At 43.4% G+C, this 17060-nt stretch overlaps 1 protein-coding gene across 6 annotated transcripts in view; it reads left to right on the top strand.

Moving 5' to 3' along the window:
- Positions 1-1824: 1824 nt before the first annotated feature.
- Positions 1825-17060, top strand: part of RNASEH2B (ribonuclease H2 subunit B) — an 84497-nt gene continuing 69261 nt past the window's right edge. For 2 of the 6 annotated variants that reach the window (XR_009516840.1, XR_011246249.1), the window contains exon 1: positions 1826-2392. Coding sequence is in view for 3 of the 6 variants with exons in the window: in XM_059996132.1 (XP_059852115.1) it covers positions 2329-2392 (64 nt within the window). In the remaining 3 variants the exon portion in view is untranslated. Of the gene's footprint in view, positions 2393-5146; positions 5260-17060 lie in introns of those variants that run through there. The other 4 variants (XM_059996132.1, XM_059996133.1, XM_059996131.1 and 1 more) reach the window with 4 other exon arrangements.

Genomic DNA, 17060 nt, shown 5'->3' with positions numbered 1-17060 from the left:
GCAGAGGAATGAGGCTAGTTGAGAGGAGCGTGGTTCCGACATTAGGAACACAGTGTCAAGTGCTGGATGTGACAGAGGGGGCAGTTCCTCACGGCCAGACTGTGGTCAAGGTGGGGAGGGAGGGAGACGGTAGAAACTGTGGCTGGAGGGGCAAGTGAGAACCAGATCTCACAGGCCATGTGTTCCAAGCTTAGTACCTTGGACTTTACCCTGAAGACAATAGGAATCTTGAGCCAGTCTCCAACATCACCACTGGTCCTCCTTCCAAGAAGGTACTTAAATAATTTTTTTAAGTGAATAAATGAAATTGCTTAGAGATGTTTGTTGCAGCACATTTTTTTAAAAAAAGTTTTCATCCTTGGACCTAAATGTCAGAGAATGTATTATACTCTCATTCATAGGACATAGTGACAGTCATCCACGTGCACCCTGGCCCCTTTTGATTTTTCTTGCCTTCTCATTCCTTATCCATCCCCAATCCCATTCCCCTCCCTTTTAAAGGCACCCATTTCTTATGTGATACATGGCCTTAAATGTGCATATATCCTTCTAAAAGATATAATGTTGTTTTATGTGTGTTTTTAATTTACCTACATGGTTTTCTGCCATAAATCTCTTCCTACTTCTTTGTTTCCCTCTTGATATAAAGCATCCATGCTGCAACGTGTGCATCTAGTTCATTGCGGGTACCTCTAGTTCATTGCTTCAAACTGCTGCATAGTCCATAGATAGTATACATTGTAGCATTTTTTAGAATAACATTTTGAAATAATCTAAATATTGTACACTAAGGATTGGTCAAGTAACCTTGGTACATTAGCAATGTGAAATAGCATGTCTTCAATGACAGTTCTGGATGCCATGGGAAATGTGTTCATGGCAATGTTAAGGTACAAAAGCAGACAAAACTGTCTTTGCATTGTGAAAACAACCACATAAAAACACATGTTCAAACAGCCAACGGCTGGAAAGGATCAGAAAACGATGAAAACAGCTCTAGAGCAATACCAATCTGCTGCCTGCCCCAGAGTTAGCATCTGGGTCCCCCTCCTCAACCAGAAAGGCTTCCTCTCTGCCAGGTGTGTCCTGCAGTCAACTTGAGCTGCATTTGTCTCCCCTCATGGGAAACAGGACTGAAATAAAAAAATCTTTTCAGAAGGCTGAGATAGATCTAGTGCTGCACAATTTAACTCCCTTCAAGATTAAGCAAAAAAAGTTAAGTGCATTAAGAGTTATGTATATTCTCTTCCATTTGTGCAAAAAAAAAAAAAAGACACATAAACTTGTTTTTGAATGGAAAAATTCTGAAGAACAGACAAGAAACTGTTAACAGTGATTGCCCCTGGGGAGGGGGACTGGGGATCTGGGGTAGCAGGGAGTCATACTATTCTGAAGTATGAGACAAATATTTATTATCTTCTTTTCTAAAACCATGGACTATTAAAATTTTATTTTTAAAAGTTTAAATCCCGAAATTTCATGACTCTTAACTTTTTGAACATCGCTTTTAAAAGTCTTAATTTTTAACTCATTACAAATCAATGTCTTCCAAAACAACAAATGCACATTTTGAGCCTCAAACTGTGCCCCTCTTTTTAGTAATGAGGACTAACCCCAATTTGAGGACCGCTTTACATGCATTTTGTTATGAATCACAAAGCACACCAGATTCTGACATTAATTCCAACGCAGAATGCAAATGATATAAAGAAACGTTGACAAGGAACGGTGGCATTAGGATTCCGATGTGATAGCTGTTGTCCTTAACGTGGATTTGCTCCACGCTTTTCCTCCCGCTAGGTGTGCGCGAGTCCGCCAGCCCTCAGAGGTGGTAGGCGTCATCCCTCCGGGAGCCCCTCTCCGCAGAGACTCGGCCTCGGCCCGCTCTCCGCAGGGTGGGGAGTCCCTGGGCGGAGGGCCGCTGGGCGCGGTGACCGGGCGCCCCGAGACTGAGGCCACCCCGCCCGCCGCCGCCGCCAACCTGGGTCGCCGCCCCCCGCGCCGCGTCACTGGGCGCCGCGGGTGAGCACCTACCATTGGCCGAGCCGCGGAGGGGAGAGGCCGTGACCCTTCCGCGCCGGCGGGCGACGCGCCAGTGGGCCGGCGGCCTGGGCCTGGCGCTCAGTTTAAAAGCCTAACCGGGACCGCTGGCGGGCTCCGGAAACGAAACGAAATTCGCCCCGCTGGCCGCCCTCCGGGCCCTGCCAGTCCCTCCGCGCGCCGCGCTCCCCGGAATCGACCCTTCTCCCGCCATTTGCCACCGGGCTCTCGCTGAGCCCGCCCTCCCAGGGCTCAGAGGCCTGCGGCCGCCGGAACCGAACGGGCGGCATGGCGGCAGGCGTGGACTGCGGAGAAGGGGCTAGCGCCCGGCAGCACGTGTTCCTAGTCCCAGGTAAACACGCCTGTCCCGGGACGGCAGCGCGCCCGGCCAAGGCCGGGCCTCCGGCCCCGGGCGGCCCGGCGCTAGAGCGCGCCAAACAGCGGCTGGGGCGGCTCCCGGGCGGGTTCTCGGCGGCGGCGGGGCGCGCCCCCTCTGGCCCGCGGCCCCTGAGCGCGCACCCCAGAGTGTTCACGGGTCAGCGCAGAGCCGAGGCGCAGCCGGAACAGGCCCTGCGCGCCCCTCGGCCGCGCGGGCGGGACCCGAGTGCCCCGCGGAACACGTGGTTCCTCATCTTGGTTACGAGTGCCAGCAGCTCCGCTTTTCAAAACCTCAGCAGGAAGCGCAGAAACCGACCAAGCGGATTTTCCCCGTTCTGGTCCTTTGTGGATCCATCGGGTGGGCTGGAGGGAGCGGCCCAGGTGGGGGGAAAGCAGTGCGGGTTCAGGGCCCCGAGTCCTGGAGGTGTCTGCTCTTGGGGTGTAATTAGGAATCCCCCACTCGACAGCTGGCTTGGCGGCTGAGTCCTACTGGATCGGAACCTAGGATCCAGTAGGTCCACATTGGCCTGGAGGCTGCGCTGTCTTAACAGGATCCCAGCCATGGGACAGGCCTTGGTTTGTGAGGCAGGAGGGGAGCTGGATGGTCGCAGGGGTTAGGACAGGGGTGGTTCAGAGAGGTTCAGGCAAGTAGCTAATGACAGGAATGCTGGAGCCAGTATTTTCAGCCTCCCCCGGGATGATGACCACATCCAGGGTCTGCTGGGGCTTGGGATGATGGACATCAGTTGCCACCTATGATGGCATAAGATGGCAGAGTAAATGGAGTTTAGAACCAGGGAGTGCAAGACAGAAAGGTTTGGCCTTTTCATAGGATGAAACATTGATTTGACGGCATAACATTGGCTATAAGGAAAACCGATTGTTTTCTTTATGTAACTTTGATATTTAGCTTAGCAAATACAGTATTTTTGCAGTAAATGATACTCTGATAACTATATAGTCCCCCAGTAACCTAGATTTTTATGATGGATATTGAAAATAGTTACATGACCATCTGTCAAGACTATGTTGTGCATGTTTAACTTTTCGTCCCTTTATAAAGAAGTGTACCATACATAACGTGTACCAGTTTAAGTGTGCAACTCAATGAACTTTTCATATGTATACACCCCTGTAACCATTCCCCAGGTCAAGACCTAGAACTTTTCCAGTGAGCTCCTCTTGCCTGTTGGTAGATAGCCTCAGTAACCTCTATGCTGACCTCTGTCACCAGAAATTTGTTCTGCCTGTTTGGATAAGTGTGTGTTAACTTTGTACCTGGCATCGTTTACTCAGCTGAGGTCCACCCATATTCTGTGGAGCAGTAGTCTCGTTTGTTGGTTGGTTTGTGTTTTCTTTGCTGGGTGTATTTTATTGTATGCATATTCATAATATTTATCTCCACTACTGTGGGTGGATGTTCGGATTATTTCCCGTTTGTAACTATTACGAGTTACACTTCTAAGAACATTCTTTTATGAGGCTTTTGGTAGATGGAAGCGCTCATTTCTCTGCAGTATAGACCCAGGAGTGGAATTGCCGGTCCTGGATATTGTATGGTCAGCTTTGGTAGACTCTGCTCAACGGTTTTCCAAAGTGCTTGTACTGATATATACTCCCAGCTGTTTGTGAGAGTTCCCGTTGCTCCATATCCTCACTATAGATGTTTGTAGTTTGTATAGGAAAAGTTAGTGCAAAATTCAGGGTTTTCACAAAATCTAGTAAAGGGCTACCTGATACATGCTTTACAGTAGAAAACATCTCTTCTCACTGTTGTCACATCAATTCAATGAGATTTTAACGGTGGGAACTCATTCAGAATCAAGCGCATTATTTTTATTCAGATACAATGGCTGAGAATAATTTGAATTTCTTATCTTGTTCTATTTAATCAGTATTGAAATTTTCATTCTTAAAGTATGTCTGTATCCTCACCGTATTAAACACAAAAACCTTTAAGATCATTTAATATTGATCGCATCTCTGATAACTGTTGGTTTAATATGTCTACTGTCAGGCGGCGAGAAGAATTTCAGTCTAGTTCCTGTTCACAGCTGAGTTGAATTGTGACCTTCCAACTCATTGGAGGAGGCTGAGCCAGCTGTTAAGGAACTGTTAAAGAAGAACAGTGTGGTCAGGCAGGCTGGTTCTGTAGGACTTAGAACTTGAGCTTCTAGTGCCTGTAATTCTTCTAGCTGGACTTTACTGCCATCTGCAGGCCCTGGGTGTAGAAACGCTGGTGGTCTGATAGTTAACTGCTGTGCAACTATGCTTCTCAATCTTGAGGGCATCAGTCATCTGGGGAGCTGGGCCCCATCCCCAGAGTCTCTGATTCAGTAGGTTTGGGGTGGGGGCCCTGAGAATGTGCATTTCTAACAAGTCCCGCCCCACCCCGCCCAGTGCTGCTGGTGCTGCTGGTCAGAGGACACCACTAGGAACCACTGAAGTAGGACCAGCCCTAGGGAGCTGGATTGGGAGATGGGAACAGCCAGCCTCAGATTTAGCTGTCTTTCTGGCGGGTCAGAATTTCCATGGTCAGGGGAGTGCATGTAAGTACAGGGTATGAGGCCCATCTTCATAGATGTATTTGTTGTTTCTTCCAGCCTATGGGAAGTCATCCCCAGTAAGTTATGCATTTAAGAGTTGGAGACTATACCCTACCATAGGGCTGTATTATATAGTAACAGAGGTCTCTCTGCCACTCGTTTTCAGTTTGTCTGGAAAAGTCAAATATCTCAGGAAAACAAAAGCTGAAACTTGGAAGGGATACTTGGAGGTGGTCGGACGTAGCCTTGATTTTCATAGGCCAGTGGAGATAGAGCTGCCTTCCGTTTCAGCAGGGTAAGCATTCCTTGCACTTTGGGATGATCTCAAACGTTTCTCCCACACTCCCTGGAATACTAGCCTATTCGCAGCTTTGGTTACTGTAAGAGACCGTGAACATCTCAACTTTTTGGAATAAGGTAGAAGTTTCCATCTCTCTTTGCTGCCCTAAAAGTAAATGTTTAAGTTATATTTTTAATATTTTTCTCTAGTCCAAGTTTTGTACGCTTGTCAGTCCTAATAAGTTGGAGTGGATGCCAGCGTGAGAGGCCAGCGGGAACAGATTCACTGAATGTAGGAGAGAAGACTGTGTTATATGCTTCTGTGGCTGAACTCTGTTACTTAGCCATCTCCAAGGAAATGTTAAAGCATTGGGAAACCCTAATGTTACTTGAGGAAAAAGGGAAAGACAGAAATGATCTCAGGATCCACTTAGGCTGAAATCATCCCCCAGTCAGCCCCCTGATTAAAGAGCCTCCAGGTCAAACTGGAATTCAGATCACATCTTCAACTGTAGACAAGTTTTGCAATAAACTTATTCCCCTTCATTTTATGAAAATACACATTTAAAAGTATTTTAGGAAGAGTATTTCTCTTTGTTATTTTTTTCCCCCAAGATAGCATAAGTAATGCCAGTTTCTGGGGGGTAGAGGAAGGGGTACCCTTTGGGAGATAATCCCAGGCCTGCCTGCCTACCTTAGACATTCCAAATACAGTAATGACCCTTTTATGTGAGGTGCCATGATAATCACCATAAAATGTCATATTTGTCTCTCCAAAAGGAACACAAAAATAGATTTGTATAACTGCAAGCTTTAGAACTGTATTCTAATTAAAGGATTAAAAAAGAAATCAAATTTAAAAGGAAAAACTAATTTCCTATTTAATAATGGAGAAAATTTATGTTATTTCTGATTAGAGACTTGTAGCTTTTTAATAAGCCCACAAGAAACACCTCTTGTTTGAAAAGTAGAAGTTTAAAGTATGTGGCAAAGGAAGAATTACTATAGACCCAAATGACTTTTCAATGACCCTAAAAAAAAAATAAAACTTTTTTCCTCTTTTACCTGAGGGCATGTGGTTAGTCTCAGAAGAAGAAGCAAGTATTTTGTTCTTTGTCAACAGTGTTTGCTTGTATGTATGTTTGTGTTTAGAAATATACCTCCTGGGCTGAAAGCTTCCCTACTTTCAGAAGAGCTTTTTCACCAGGGAGGAACCTGCATTAACTTGGCCAGAGATAGGGAACCTGGAGGATTCAAGTGCTGACTTTAGACAACTTCTGAATCATTCAGCTCAGCTTCTTGGAAGATTTGTCATTTACTGAATAGTCTCCTGCAGGCTGTCAGCCGTTAGGGAGTCTTTGAGTTTTCCAGCACAGAGTGTATTTAACCTTTTCCACACAAATCCTGAATCTGGCTTTGTCTTTATGAAACGTTTTTGGAGGGAACCCGACTGACCTTTCTCAGATGGCCACTCACTGGATCTGCTCCCCTTGCTATCCGAGCACATTCTGAAGTGGATGGACTTAATCGGTTGCCAATTGGTATAACTGGGCTGTTTCCAGAGCCTGATCTTGTCATGCTAGTAATTGTTCCAAAAGGCCCCTGGACGTTTATAAGTCAGAACTCATGACTCCCACATATTTATCCTCCAGGGCAGAAAAAAATTCATAAAAGGAGAGTAAGAAATGTTCATGATTTTTTTTCCACTTCAATTGCGGAATAGGGACTGAATGGGTTTTCCCCGTATCCTCTGAGCTTTAACCATGCTGTTAAGAAACAAACAAACAACAGTGTTCTTGAAAGCCTGGCTGTAATAAAACACACCTAAAACTAGATTTATGCTATTTATGAGCTCTGTGTCCTTGGACAGATTGCATGCTCATTGTAAAGCCTCGATTTCCTCATCTCTGCAGTGGGGAGAACAGTACCGGTCTCACGGGGTTGTTGTCTGTTGGTTTGAATTACACATGCGCTTTCTCTTGCACCCCAAGCTTTTAGCCTCCCTGGCCTGGGACAGAGCAGGCATTCAGTAAACATTTGCTAAAAGAATAAATGGCTCACATTCTGTTTCTCCCTGCAGCCATTGTCTTTGCTCACGCTGTCCTTTTTCTTCCCTTTCCATTTCCATCAACTTTAGTTTCCATGAAGCTAAGACATTTGTATGTATCACAAAGTGAATTCCAGTGTTCTTTTTTCTATTTCTGCCTTTATTTTACTATCTATTCTTACTACGTATTTACTGAAACACCCACTAAAATACTTAGCGATATTGAGGTTGCATAACTTCTCTTTCTTTGAGTGCGCATGACTTTGTGTCTGCCTGGACCCCTACCCACTCTTTCCCTCGTTCTCTGCTTGGCAACTGCGTACTTATCTTTTAAACCCAGTGCAAGTGTCACCTCTTCCAGGAAGCCTTCCTTCTGGGCCTCTCCCCGTTAGTGTGCAAGTTAGTGGTACCTCTTAGACCACCTACACATTTCATCGTCGTTATTCAGTTCACTGTCATTTTTATATGAGTATGTATGTATTGGACGCCCAGTACCTGCCAGAAGCTGGGGAGGATCCAGGCACGTTCTCCCCGGGTGGCCCCCGTTAGCTCCTCATTGGTGGGCTCATTGGCCTTAAGCTTCAGAACCCAACCTTGCCTGGTGCCTCTGAAAGCAAGCATGCCACCTAGGCCTTCCAGCCTTCAGAGGTCCTTTATATTTGTTTTTAAAATATCTTTGAAAGTGCCTTTCTGTTCTAGGTATGACTGTTCGCTAAAGTGGAGTGAGCTCAATGGTGAAAGGGTCCGATATGCTCTGAGCCTGTTTCCTTACCTGCCTCTGGAACTGCTAGAATCCAGGCTGGCTGAGGGCTCCCCAGCCAGAGCTGATTTCCCTGCGAGGGCCTGAAGTCCTCACAACATTTGGCAAGACTCTCTTCCATCGTCAGTTGCTCTCTTAACTTCAGTTCTGACCATCTAACTCTTCACTTACACGTTTTTTTCCCAGTGTTTTTTTTTTTCATTAACTTTTTTTATTAGAGCAGTAGTACGTACCCAGTGTAGAAATTTTAGTAATGCAGAAAAATATACAGAAGAAAAGAATTTGTCCATCATCCTGCCACTGAAAAATAACAATTTTGGAAATATTTTTTCCAGGCTTTTTGTGTTGTATGTATCATAGAATGAATTCCAGTGTTCTTAAATTTTTTCTCATTTTTCTATTTCTGCCTTTATTTCACTATTTACTCTTACTTCTTATTTGAGGGAACACTGACTAAAACACTCAGGGACACTGAGGTTACACAAGAGTACTGTCTGGTTCTGTTTACTATAGTTCTACATAGAATTAGGAAAAGATGGTTAGACTGATTTAATGGGGAGCTAGGGGGCTGAAATTTTTTTCTTTTAATTTTGATAAAGACAGAAACTCAGACAGTGACATGAATAAAGCTGACAAAGAATCTGTAGGTCGTATTTTGAGCACTGAAGAGGCTTGTTATGAGTTTACTTATAACAAATATACCAAATAAGAAGTATTGCTTCACAGAGCAGGCAGTACATACTTGAAATGGATTATCTTTTTTTTTTAATATCTTTATTGGAGTATAATTGCTTTACAATGTTGTGTTAGTTTCTGCTGTATAACAAAGTGAATCAGCTATACATATACATATATCCCCATATCCCTTCCCTCTTGCGTCTCCCGCCCACCCTCACTATCCTCCCCCTCCAGGTGGTCACAAAGCACCGAGCTGATCTCTCTGTGCTATGCGGCTGCTTCCCACTAGCTATCTATTTTACATTTGGTCGTGTATGTAAGTCAGTGCCACTCTCTCACTTCGTCCCAGCTTACCCTTCCCCCTCCCCGTGTCCTCAAGTCCATTCCATACGTCTGCGTCTTTATTCCTGGCCTGCCCCTACGTTCATCAGAACCATATTTTTTTTAGATTCCATATATATGTGTTAGCATACGGTATTTGTTTTTCTCTTCCCCTTTTTTTTTTTTTTTTGCGGTACGCGGGCCTCTCATTGCTGCGGCCTCTTCCGTTGCGGAGCACAGGCTCCGGACGCACAGCCTCAGCGGCCATGACTCACGGGCCCAGCCGCTCCGTGGCACGTGGGATCCTCCCGGACCGGGGCACAAACCCGCATCCCCTGCATCGGCAGGCGGACTCCCAACCACTTCGCCACCAGGGAAGCCCCTGTTTTTCTCTTTCTGATTTACTTCACTCTGTATGACAGACTCTGGGTCCATCCACCTCACTACAAATAACTCAATTTCATTTCTTTTTATGGCTGAGTAATATTCCATTGTATATATGTGCCACATCTTCTTTAACCATTCATCTGTCGATGGACATTTAGGTTGCTTCCATGTCCTGGCTATTGTAAATAGTGCTGCAGTGAACATTGCGGTACATGTCTCTTTTTCAATTATGTTTTCTCAGGGTATATGCCCAGTAGTGGGATTGCTGGGTCATATGATAGTTCTACTTTTAGCTTTTTAAGGAACCTCCATACTGTTCTCCGTAGTGGCTGTACCAATTTACATTCCCATCAACAGTGCAAGAGCATTCCCTTTTCTCCACACCCCCTCCAGCATTTATTGTTTGTAGATTTTTTGATGATGGCCATTCTCACTGGTGTGAGGTGATACCTCATTGTAGTTTTGTTTTGCATTTCTGTAATGATTAGTGATGTTGAGCATTCTTTCATGTGTTTGTTGGCAATCTGTGTATCTTCTTTGGAGAAATGTCTATTTAGGCCTTCCGCCCATTTTTGCACTGCGTTGTTTGTTTTTTTGATATTGAGCTGCATGATCTGCTTGTATATTTTGGAGATTAATCCTTTGTCAGTTGCTTCATTTGCAAATATTTTCTCCCATTCTGAGGGTTGTCTTTTCGTCTTGATTATGGTTTCCTTTGCTGTGCAAAAGCTTTTAAGTTTCATTAGGTCCCACTTGTTTATTTTTGTCTTTATTTCCATCTCTCTAGGAGGTGGGTCAAAAAGGATCTTGCTGTGATCTGTGTCATAGAGTGTCCTGCCTGTGTTTTCCTCTGAGAGTTTTATAGTGTCTGGCCTTACATTTAGGTCTTTAATCCATTTTGAGTTTATTTTTGTGTATGGGGTTAGGGAGTGTTCTAATTTCATTCTTTTACATGTAGCTGTCCAGTTTTCCCAGCACCACTTACTAAAGAGGGTGTCTTTCCTCCATTTTATATTCTTGCCGTCTTTATCAAAGATAAGGTGACCATATGTGCGTGGATTTATCTCTGGGCTTTCTATTCTGTTCCACTGATCTATATTTCTGTTTTTCTTCCAGTACCATACTGTCTTGATAACTGTAGCTTTGTAGTGTAGTCTGAAGTCAGGGAGCCTGATTCCTCCAGCTCTGTTTTTCTTTTTTTTCTTTTTTTTGTGGTACGCGGGCCTCTCACTGTTGTGGCCTCTCCCATTGTGGAGCACAGGCTCCGGACGCGCAGGCTCAGTGGTCGTGGCTCACGGGCCTAGCCGCTCTGTGGCATGTGGGATCTTCCCGGACCGGGGCACGAACCCACATCCCCTGCATCGGCTGGTGGACTTTCAACCACTGCGCCACCAGGGAAACCCTCCGTTTTTCTTTCTCAGGATCACTTTGGCTATTTGGGGTCTTTTGTGTTTCCATACAAATTGTGAAATTTTTGTTCTAGTTCTGTGAAAAATGCCATTGGTAGTTTGATAGGGATTGCATTGAATCTGTAGATTGCTTTGGGTAGTATAGTCATTTTCTTCCAATCCAAGAACATGGTATCCATCTGTTTGTATCGTCTTTAATTTCTTTCATCAGTGTCTTATAGTGTTCTGCATACAGGTCTTTTGTCTCCTTAGGTAGGTTTATTCCTAGGTATTTTATTCTTTTTGTTGTAATGGTAAATGGGAGTGTTTCCTTAATTTCTCTTTCAGGTTTTTCGTTGTTAGTATATAGGAATGCAAGAGATTTCTGTGCATTAATTTTGTATTCTGCTATGCTACCAAATTCATAGATTAGTTCTAGTAGTTTTCTGGTGGCATCTTTAGGATTCTCTATGTATAGTATCATGTCATCTGCAAACAGTGACAGTTTTACTTCTTTTCTGATTTGGATTCCTTTTATTTCTTTTTCTTCTCTGATTGTTGTGACGAAAACTTCCAAAACTATGTTGAGTAATAGTGGTGAGAGTGGGCAACCTTGTAGTGTTCCTGATATTAGAGGAAATGGTGTCAGTTTTTCCCCATTAGGAACGATGTTGGCTGCAGGCTTGTCACAGATGGGCTTTATTATGTTGAGGTAGTTTCCCTCTTTGCCCACTTTCTAGAGAGTTTTTATCATAAATGGGTCTTGAATTTTGTTGAAAGTTTTTTCTGCATCTGTTGAGATTACCATATAGTTTTTATCCTTCAGTTTGTTAATATGGTGTATCCCACTGATTGATTTGCATATATCGAAGAATCCTTGCCTTCCTGGGGTAAAGCCCACTTGATCATAGTGTATGATCCTTTTAATATGCTGTTGGATTTGTTTCGTAGTATTTTATTGAGGATTTTTGCATCTATGTTCATCAGTGATATTGGCCTTGGATTATCTTGAGGAGTGGATAAAGACTGAAAATACAATCAGATGCAGGAGGGGTGAAGATAAATTCACAGAACCATAGTGAACATACAGCCTGGCCAGGATGTTTTGAAAGCCATTTGAGCTTGAATTTTTGAAGACAAGCATGGTTTTCTGCAAACGACCTTGGTGTGTTTGCCATAAATAGGATGCCAGTTTGAACGGACCATGAGTCTACCTTAGTATGGTAATTACTCTTTCTTTAGTGTGGGGACAATGCATCCTGATTGTGTATTAGAAAGTGTGACTGATGCTTCTTCAGGACTTCCTTAGCAGGGCCACGTGTTCCTAAGAAGGGCCGGCTGTGTTGGGGGCAGGGTGGCGGGCTGGTGGAGAGCTCAGAGACCTCTGGAATAGGGCATTGCAGTACCAGGAGGTCCAGGGTTTCTGCCTCTCTCAGTGTTAACTTCCTTGTCTCAAATCAACTTCTTCCGATTCCTATAAAACAGGCTGCATACACCCTACACCCAAGCCCCAAGCCTCCTGGTGTCTGCTGGGAGAAGCGACCCCTCTTTTCTTAGTTTTTTGTTTACGGTTTTCAAGACAGGCTTCTGACCAGCCCCTGAGATCACTTGTAACCCTAGCCTCTACCCACTATGAGCTGTAGCCAGGGAGGGGTGAGCTCCACTACCATTACAGGTGGGAGAGAGCGATGGCAGAGGGCGCTGAGGGTAGGGAGTGTTTTGTCCAGAGGAAGGAAAGGGTGCAGGATGGACAGCACAAGAGCCGACCACTGCCCTCCCTCTCCAGTGAGACCCGCTCCGGCCAGGAGCCTCAGCCACGTCACCCAGCCTGTCTCAGTCCAGCATTCTGAGTTTCCTGTTAATTGGTGGTCTTTGAATGGCATAGAGATATGGCAGAGGTTTATTGTATGGAGAATTGGGTTTGGCTATAACTTATATTCTCCTTCCTTTGCCAAGGTTTATATAATTTTTAGGAAACCTGTCTCCTAGGCCCGTATCTTCCATCTCTTATACCATTGTAATACACTCTGATGATATTGTGTGTTATTGTATTTGACCCTCACAGTGACCATGGGAAGTAGGCAACACAAGCTTTATTATCACCATTTTACAAGACTCAGAGAAGTCAAATAATCTGCCCAACACTCAACAGGAATTAAGTGGCAAAGACTGTCAGCTCTCCTGCGTCCTCCAGGGCCCCTGCTCTGTGCGCGAGGCCACTCTGCTGGCCGATGATGGTCCTTGCCCCTGTGGGAGAGGTGGGAGGACAGGAGGGCTGGGTGTCCTCTGTTGTCAGTTTGATGACCAGGAACAAGGCACACCTCCTCTCCATGAGCCAGTGCCATTGTCATTGGACGTCCCAGTCAGGTCCTTTCTATCTCACCAGAATTTTCCTGCTTCCCGGATGTCTCAAGGCCTCGGCTCCATCTCTATATGTTGCTGTTCTTTGTGGCTTTGAGTTGGCTACAAACTTGAAGTTCTGCATCAGTTTCTTCTTCAGTGCACAAGCCATTCCTAGAAATGTGGCCATTGATAGGTCAGCCCTAAAAGAATGGAGATTTTATCTTCTATGGTCTTGGCAAAGGCCATTTTCTTCAAAACTTCAAAATGAAAAGATATTCTTAGAGGAACCCGGTACTTGGAAATTCTTTTTCCATTGCATGCCACTCTCTAGCTTTTCTTGGTTTGCCTCCTGTAGTGTTTGAGGAAGCTGAGAGCTTCAGAGCCAGGAAAATGACCCAGGTCTCTGATGGCAGTACTAACATCTTGGGAAAGGAAGGCATATAGTTATTACTGAAATTAGCATTCCTGGAAGCGGCAAGTAACTTGGAAATTATGCTGATTTGTCTTGCATGCATCGTATTTGTGTCCTAGCAAAGCGTTCCCAAGGAGGTATCTCTGCCAGTCAGGCAGAAGGGAACCAGTGGGTCTGAATATATTCTAATGGCTGAAGTCTAAAGAAAATGAACTGGGACCTGTTTAGGGCATATTGCATGAGTGTGAGAGTGATAATCTCTCTCTCTCTTTTTTTTTTTCCTATTGGATCTTCATAAGAAACCTGAATAGCCTTGATATGGTATCTAAAAATAAAATGAGTGGTGCTTTGATGTCTGTTCTTTCTTCTCCGTTTAACAGGGGGTGTGTGTTTCTCAGAGCTTATCTGCTATGTGCCAAAAATCGGACAGGGTCACGAACAAATGCCCATTGCTTCCAAGTCATAAGAACACTTGGCAAAAAGGTGGCTCTCTCTCTCTCCTGTCTCGTGTCTTTGAACTTTAAATGATATGAAGAAACTTGTCTTAACCAAGAGAGGGATAAGAACGAGCTGCCAAGTTTAAAAACTAGTTGATAAATAACTTCATATCAAGTGTACAACACCCCATACTGTATACTCTGCAGATGAAAAATAATGTTCCATTTTGGCTTGTACAATACTTCACGAGTAACTTTTCAAACATACTGAATGTTTAAGTCTATGCATTGATAATGTGCTGTGCACTCTAATTTTTAAGCATTAAGATGTCATAGATAATTGGGGGCAGAGGATATATGCAGCTGTGCATAGGGTATTGTAATCGCTAATAACATCAGTTTCCTTTTTTTTCCATTGGTCAAACTTGACTTTATCTGTTTTTATCACCAGATGTTTCTTGTATCCCACAACAAATTTCTCTCATCCTTCTTTTATCTATTTTTTGATCCTTTCCTTTTCTCTTTCTCACTTTCCTTAGCTCCCCCTCCTTCTCTTCCTTCTGCTGCACCCCTGACACTTGGGGGGTACTGGCTGGATTGGAGTGGGGCAACTGATGAGAAAGAAGCCTCTGAGGAGGACAGGACAGGAGGGGGACAGATGAGTTTGAGATGTTGTGTCATAGGAGAACAGTTATACCAAGATAATTATTGTGCTTCACAGCCACAGTTTTGTTTCCTGAGTTAAGAAGGAAGGATGGGACTTCAGATTAAGAGATTCTCTAGGGCTTCCCTGGTGGCGCAGTGGTTGAGAGTCCGCCTGCTGATGCAGGGGACACGGGTTCGTGCCCTGGTCCGGGAAGATCCCACATGCCGTGGAGCGGCTGGGCCTGTGAGCCATGGCCGCTGAGCCTGCGCGTCCGGAGCCTGTGCTCCGCAACGGGAGAAAAAAAAGGGGTTCTCTAAAGTGTCATAGTTTAAAATGTTTGTTGCCTGATTTAAATCTTGGCTCTGTGTATAGCTGAATAGCTCTGTGACCTTGGACAGGTTTCCTAACTTTAGGCAAATTTATCATCTACAAAACTGGGAGTTAAAATGGTACCTACCTCATAGAGATATTACAAGGATTATATGAGGATTATATATACATATAATCTGATGAATATATACGTGTATATATATATATATATACACATACCTTATATATATATATATAATGTCTGGTATACAGTAAAAGCTGCATACATATTAGCTTTTATTTGTTATTTTACATTCACTGGACACAGTTGTCTCTTTGTCATGGGTATATTTTCTTTAAAGTTCAAATGTCAGGAAAGTAGCAATCAGAGTTTCCTTTCTGTTGAGGTATTTAGATCAGGATGGTAAACAGATGGAAGATTTGCCGCTAGAGTTTGTGGTGACCAGTGGGACATAAAATTGGATCTTTATAGAGAAGGCAGAGACCATAAGAAAACTGTGTGGAATTGGTTAGACATCAACTCAAGAGGCAGGGCTTGAGATAGTTGGAAGTTTAAGATATTATTGAATCTGAAATGCCGAAAGAGACTGAGGACCTGCTTCTGATTTGTCTGATTTTTTTCTGTTTTTGTAAAATACTCTTTTAGCCAGCATGGCTTATGTCATCTCTTATGTAAGAGAAAACAGTCAAAAAAAGAAAGTGTAAAGCTTACTCTTTAAAAAATGAAATGTGAAGTCTTACTTTATTCAGCATGGTTTTAAAAGACGGTGTTTCACATGAGTAAATTTTCCATATAAATGAAGTTTGGCTCCTTAAACATAAAAACTTGCTTTTATCATTTCTTACTGAGCTTGTTCTAAAAATCAAACAACACATTCATGTAACATTTATCGAGCATATTCCATGTGCCAGAAACTGCTGGGTACTTTCCTATATGTTATCCTAATTTTTGCACATAAAATGCATTGTGTTCTGGCTTCTTAAAAAGAATACACAGGCATAACTTTAGTGCGCTTTGCTTTATTGCACTTCACAGATACTGCATGTTTTTACAGATTGACAGATTGTGCAACTCTGCGTTGGGTAAGTCTACTGGCGACATTTCTCCAACAGCATTTGTTCACTTCATGTCTCTGTGTCACATTTGGTAATTCTTAGAATATTTCAAACTTTTTCATTATGACTGTATTTGTTATGTTGATCAGTGTGATCTTTGTTGTTGTTACTACTGCAAGATTACGACTCACTGAAAGATCCAATGATAGCATTTTTTAGCAAAATTTTTAAATTAAGATGTACTTTTTTTAAGCATAATGCTATTACACACTTAACAGACTACACTATAGTATAAACATAACTTTTATGTGCACACTGGGAAACCAAAAAATTCTTGTGACTCGCTTTATTGCGATATAAGCTTTATTGCGATATTCACTTTATTGCAGTGGTCTAGAACTGAACCCACAGTATCTCCGAGGTGTTCCCATACTGGTCCTAATTTAGTCTGCTCCTGGAAAGCTAATTGTTAGGCCCTTTGGTAGTTCTGTGCTTGGAATTCTTGACTTTTATATTTTGATCTTAATATTCCCAGCACATTCTTAATGTTTCCACATAGTTAAGAGCAAGGACACTGGTTCTTAATTGAGTGCTTATTGCATGTTCTAGCCACTTTCACATTTATTTAAGCCTAACAAAAACCTGTAAAATAATTACTATGCCCGTTTTGTAAATGAAATAAGTGAGGCATGAGAGGTTGAATATCTTGCCCAGGGTTACACTACTGAGTAAGAAGAGGAGCTGGGAATGGATTATGGATCTGTCTGACTTCAGATCTTGTGTTCTTTCTATGCTGACATGACAAAGAAATAGGTATCAGTTAAAAATAGGTTTATAGAAGAAAACCCTTCTTTACAGTCCCAATCCTACTTTTCTGATTCTTTCCCATTATTCTAAAAGCAGATATTTTTTGCTTCCCTAATTAATTTACCTATCCTTCAGCTGTGCTGATGTTGCAGGTAAAAGTTAGAAAAACGATGGAGCTTCCAAGCTTGGTGGGTGAGGAGCTAGC

The sequence above is a fragment of the Delphinus delphis genome, chromosome 18 (genome assembly GCF_949987515.2).
Source record: "Delphinus delphis chromosome 18, mDelDel1.2, whole genome shotgun sequence".
NCBI lineage: Eukaryota > Metazoa > Chordata > Mammalia > Artiodactyla > Delphinidae > Delphinus > Delphinus delphis.
The sequence above is the reverse complement of the archived record's forward strand: the minus strand, read 5'-3'. Positions and strand labels throughout refer to the sequence as shown.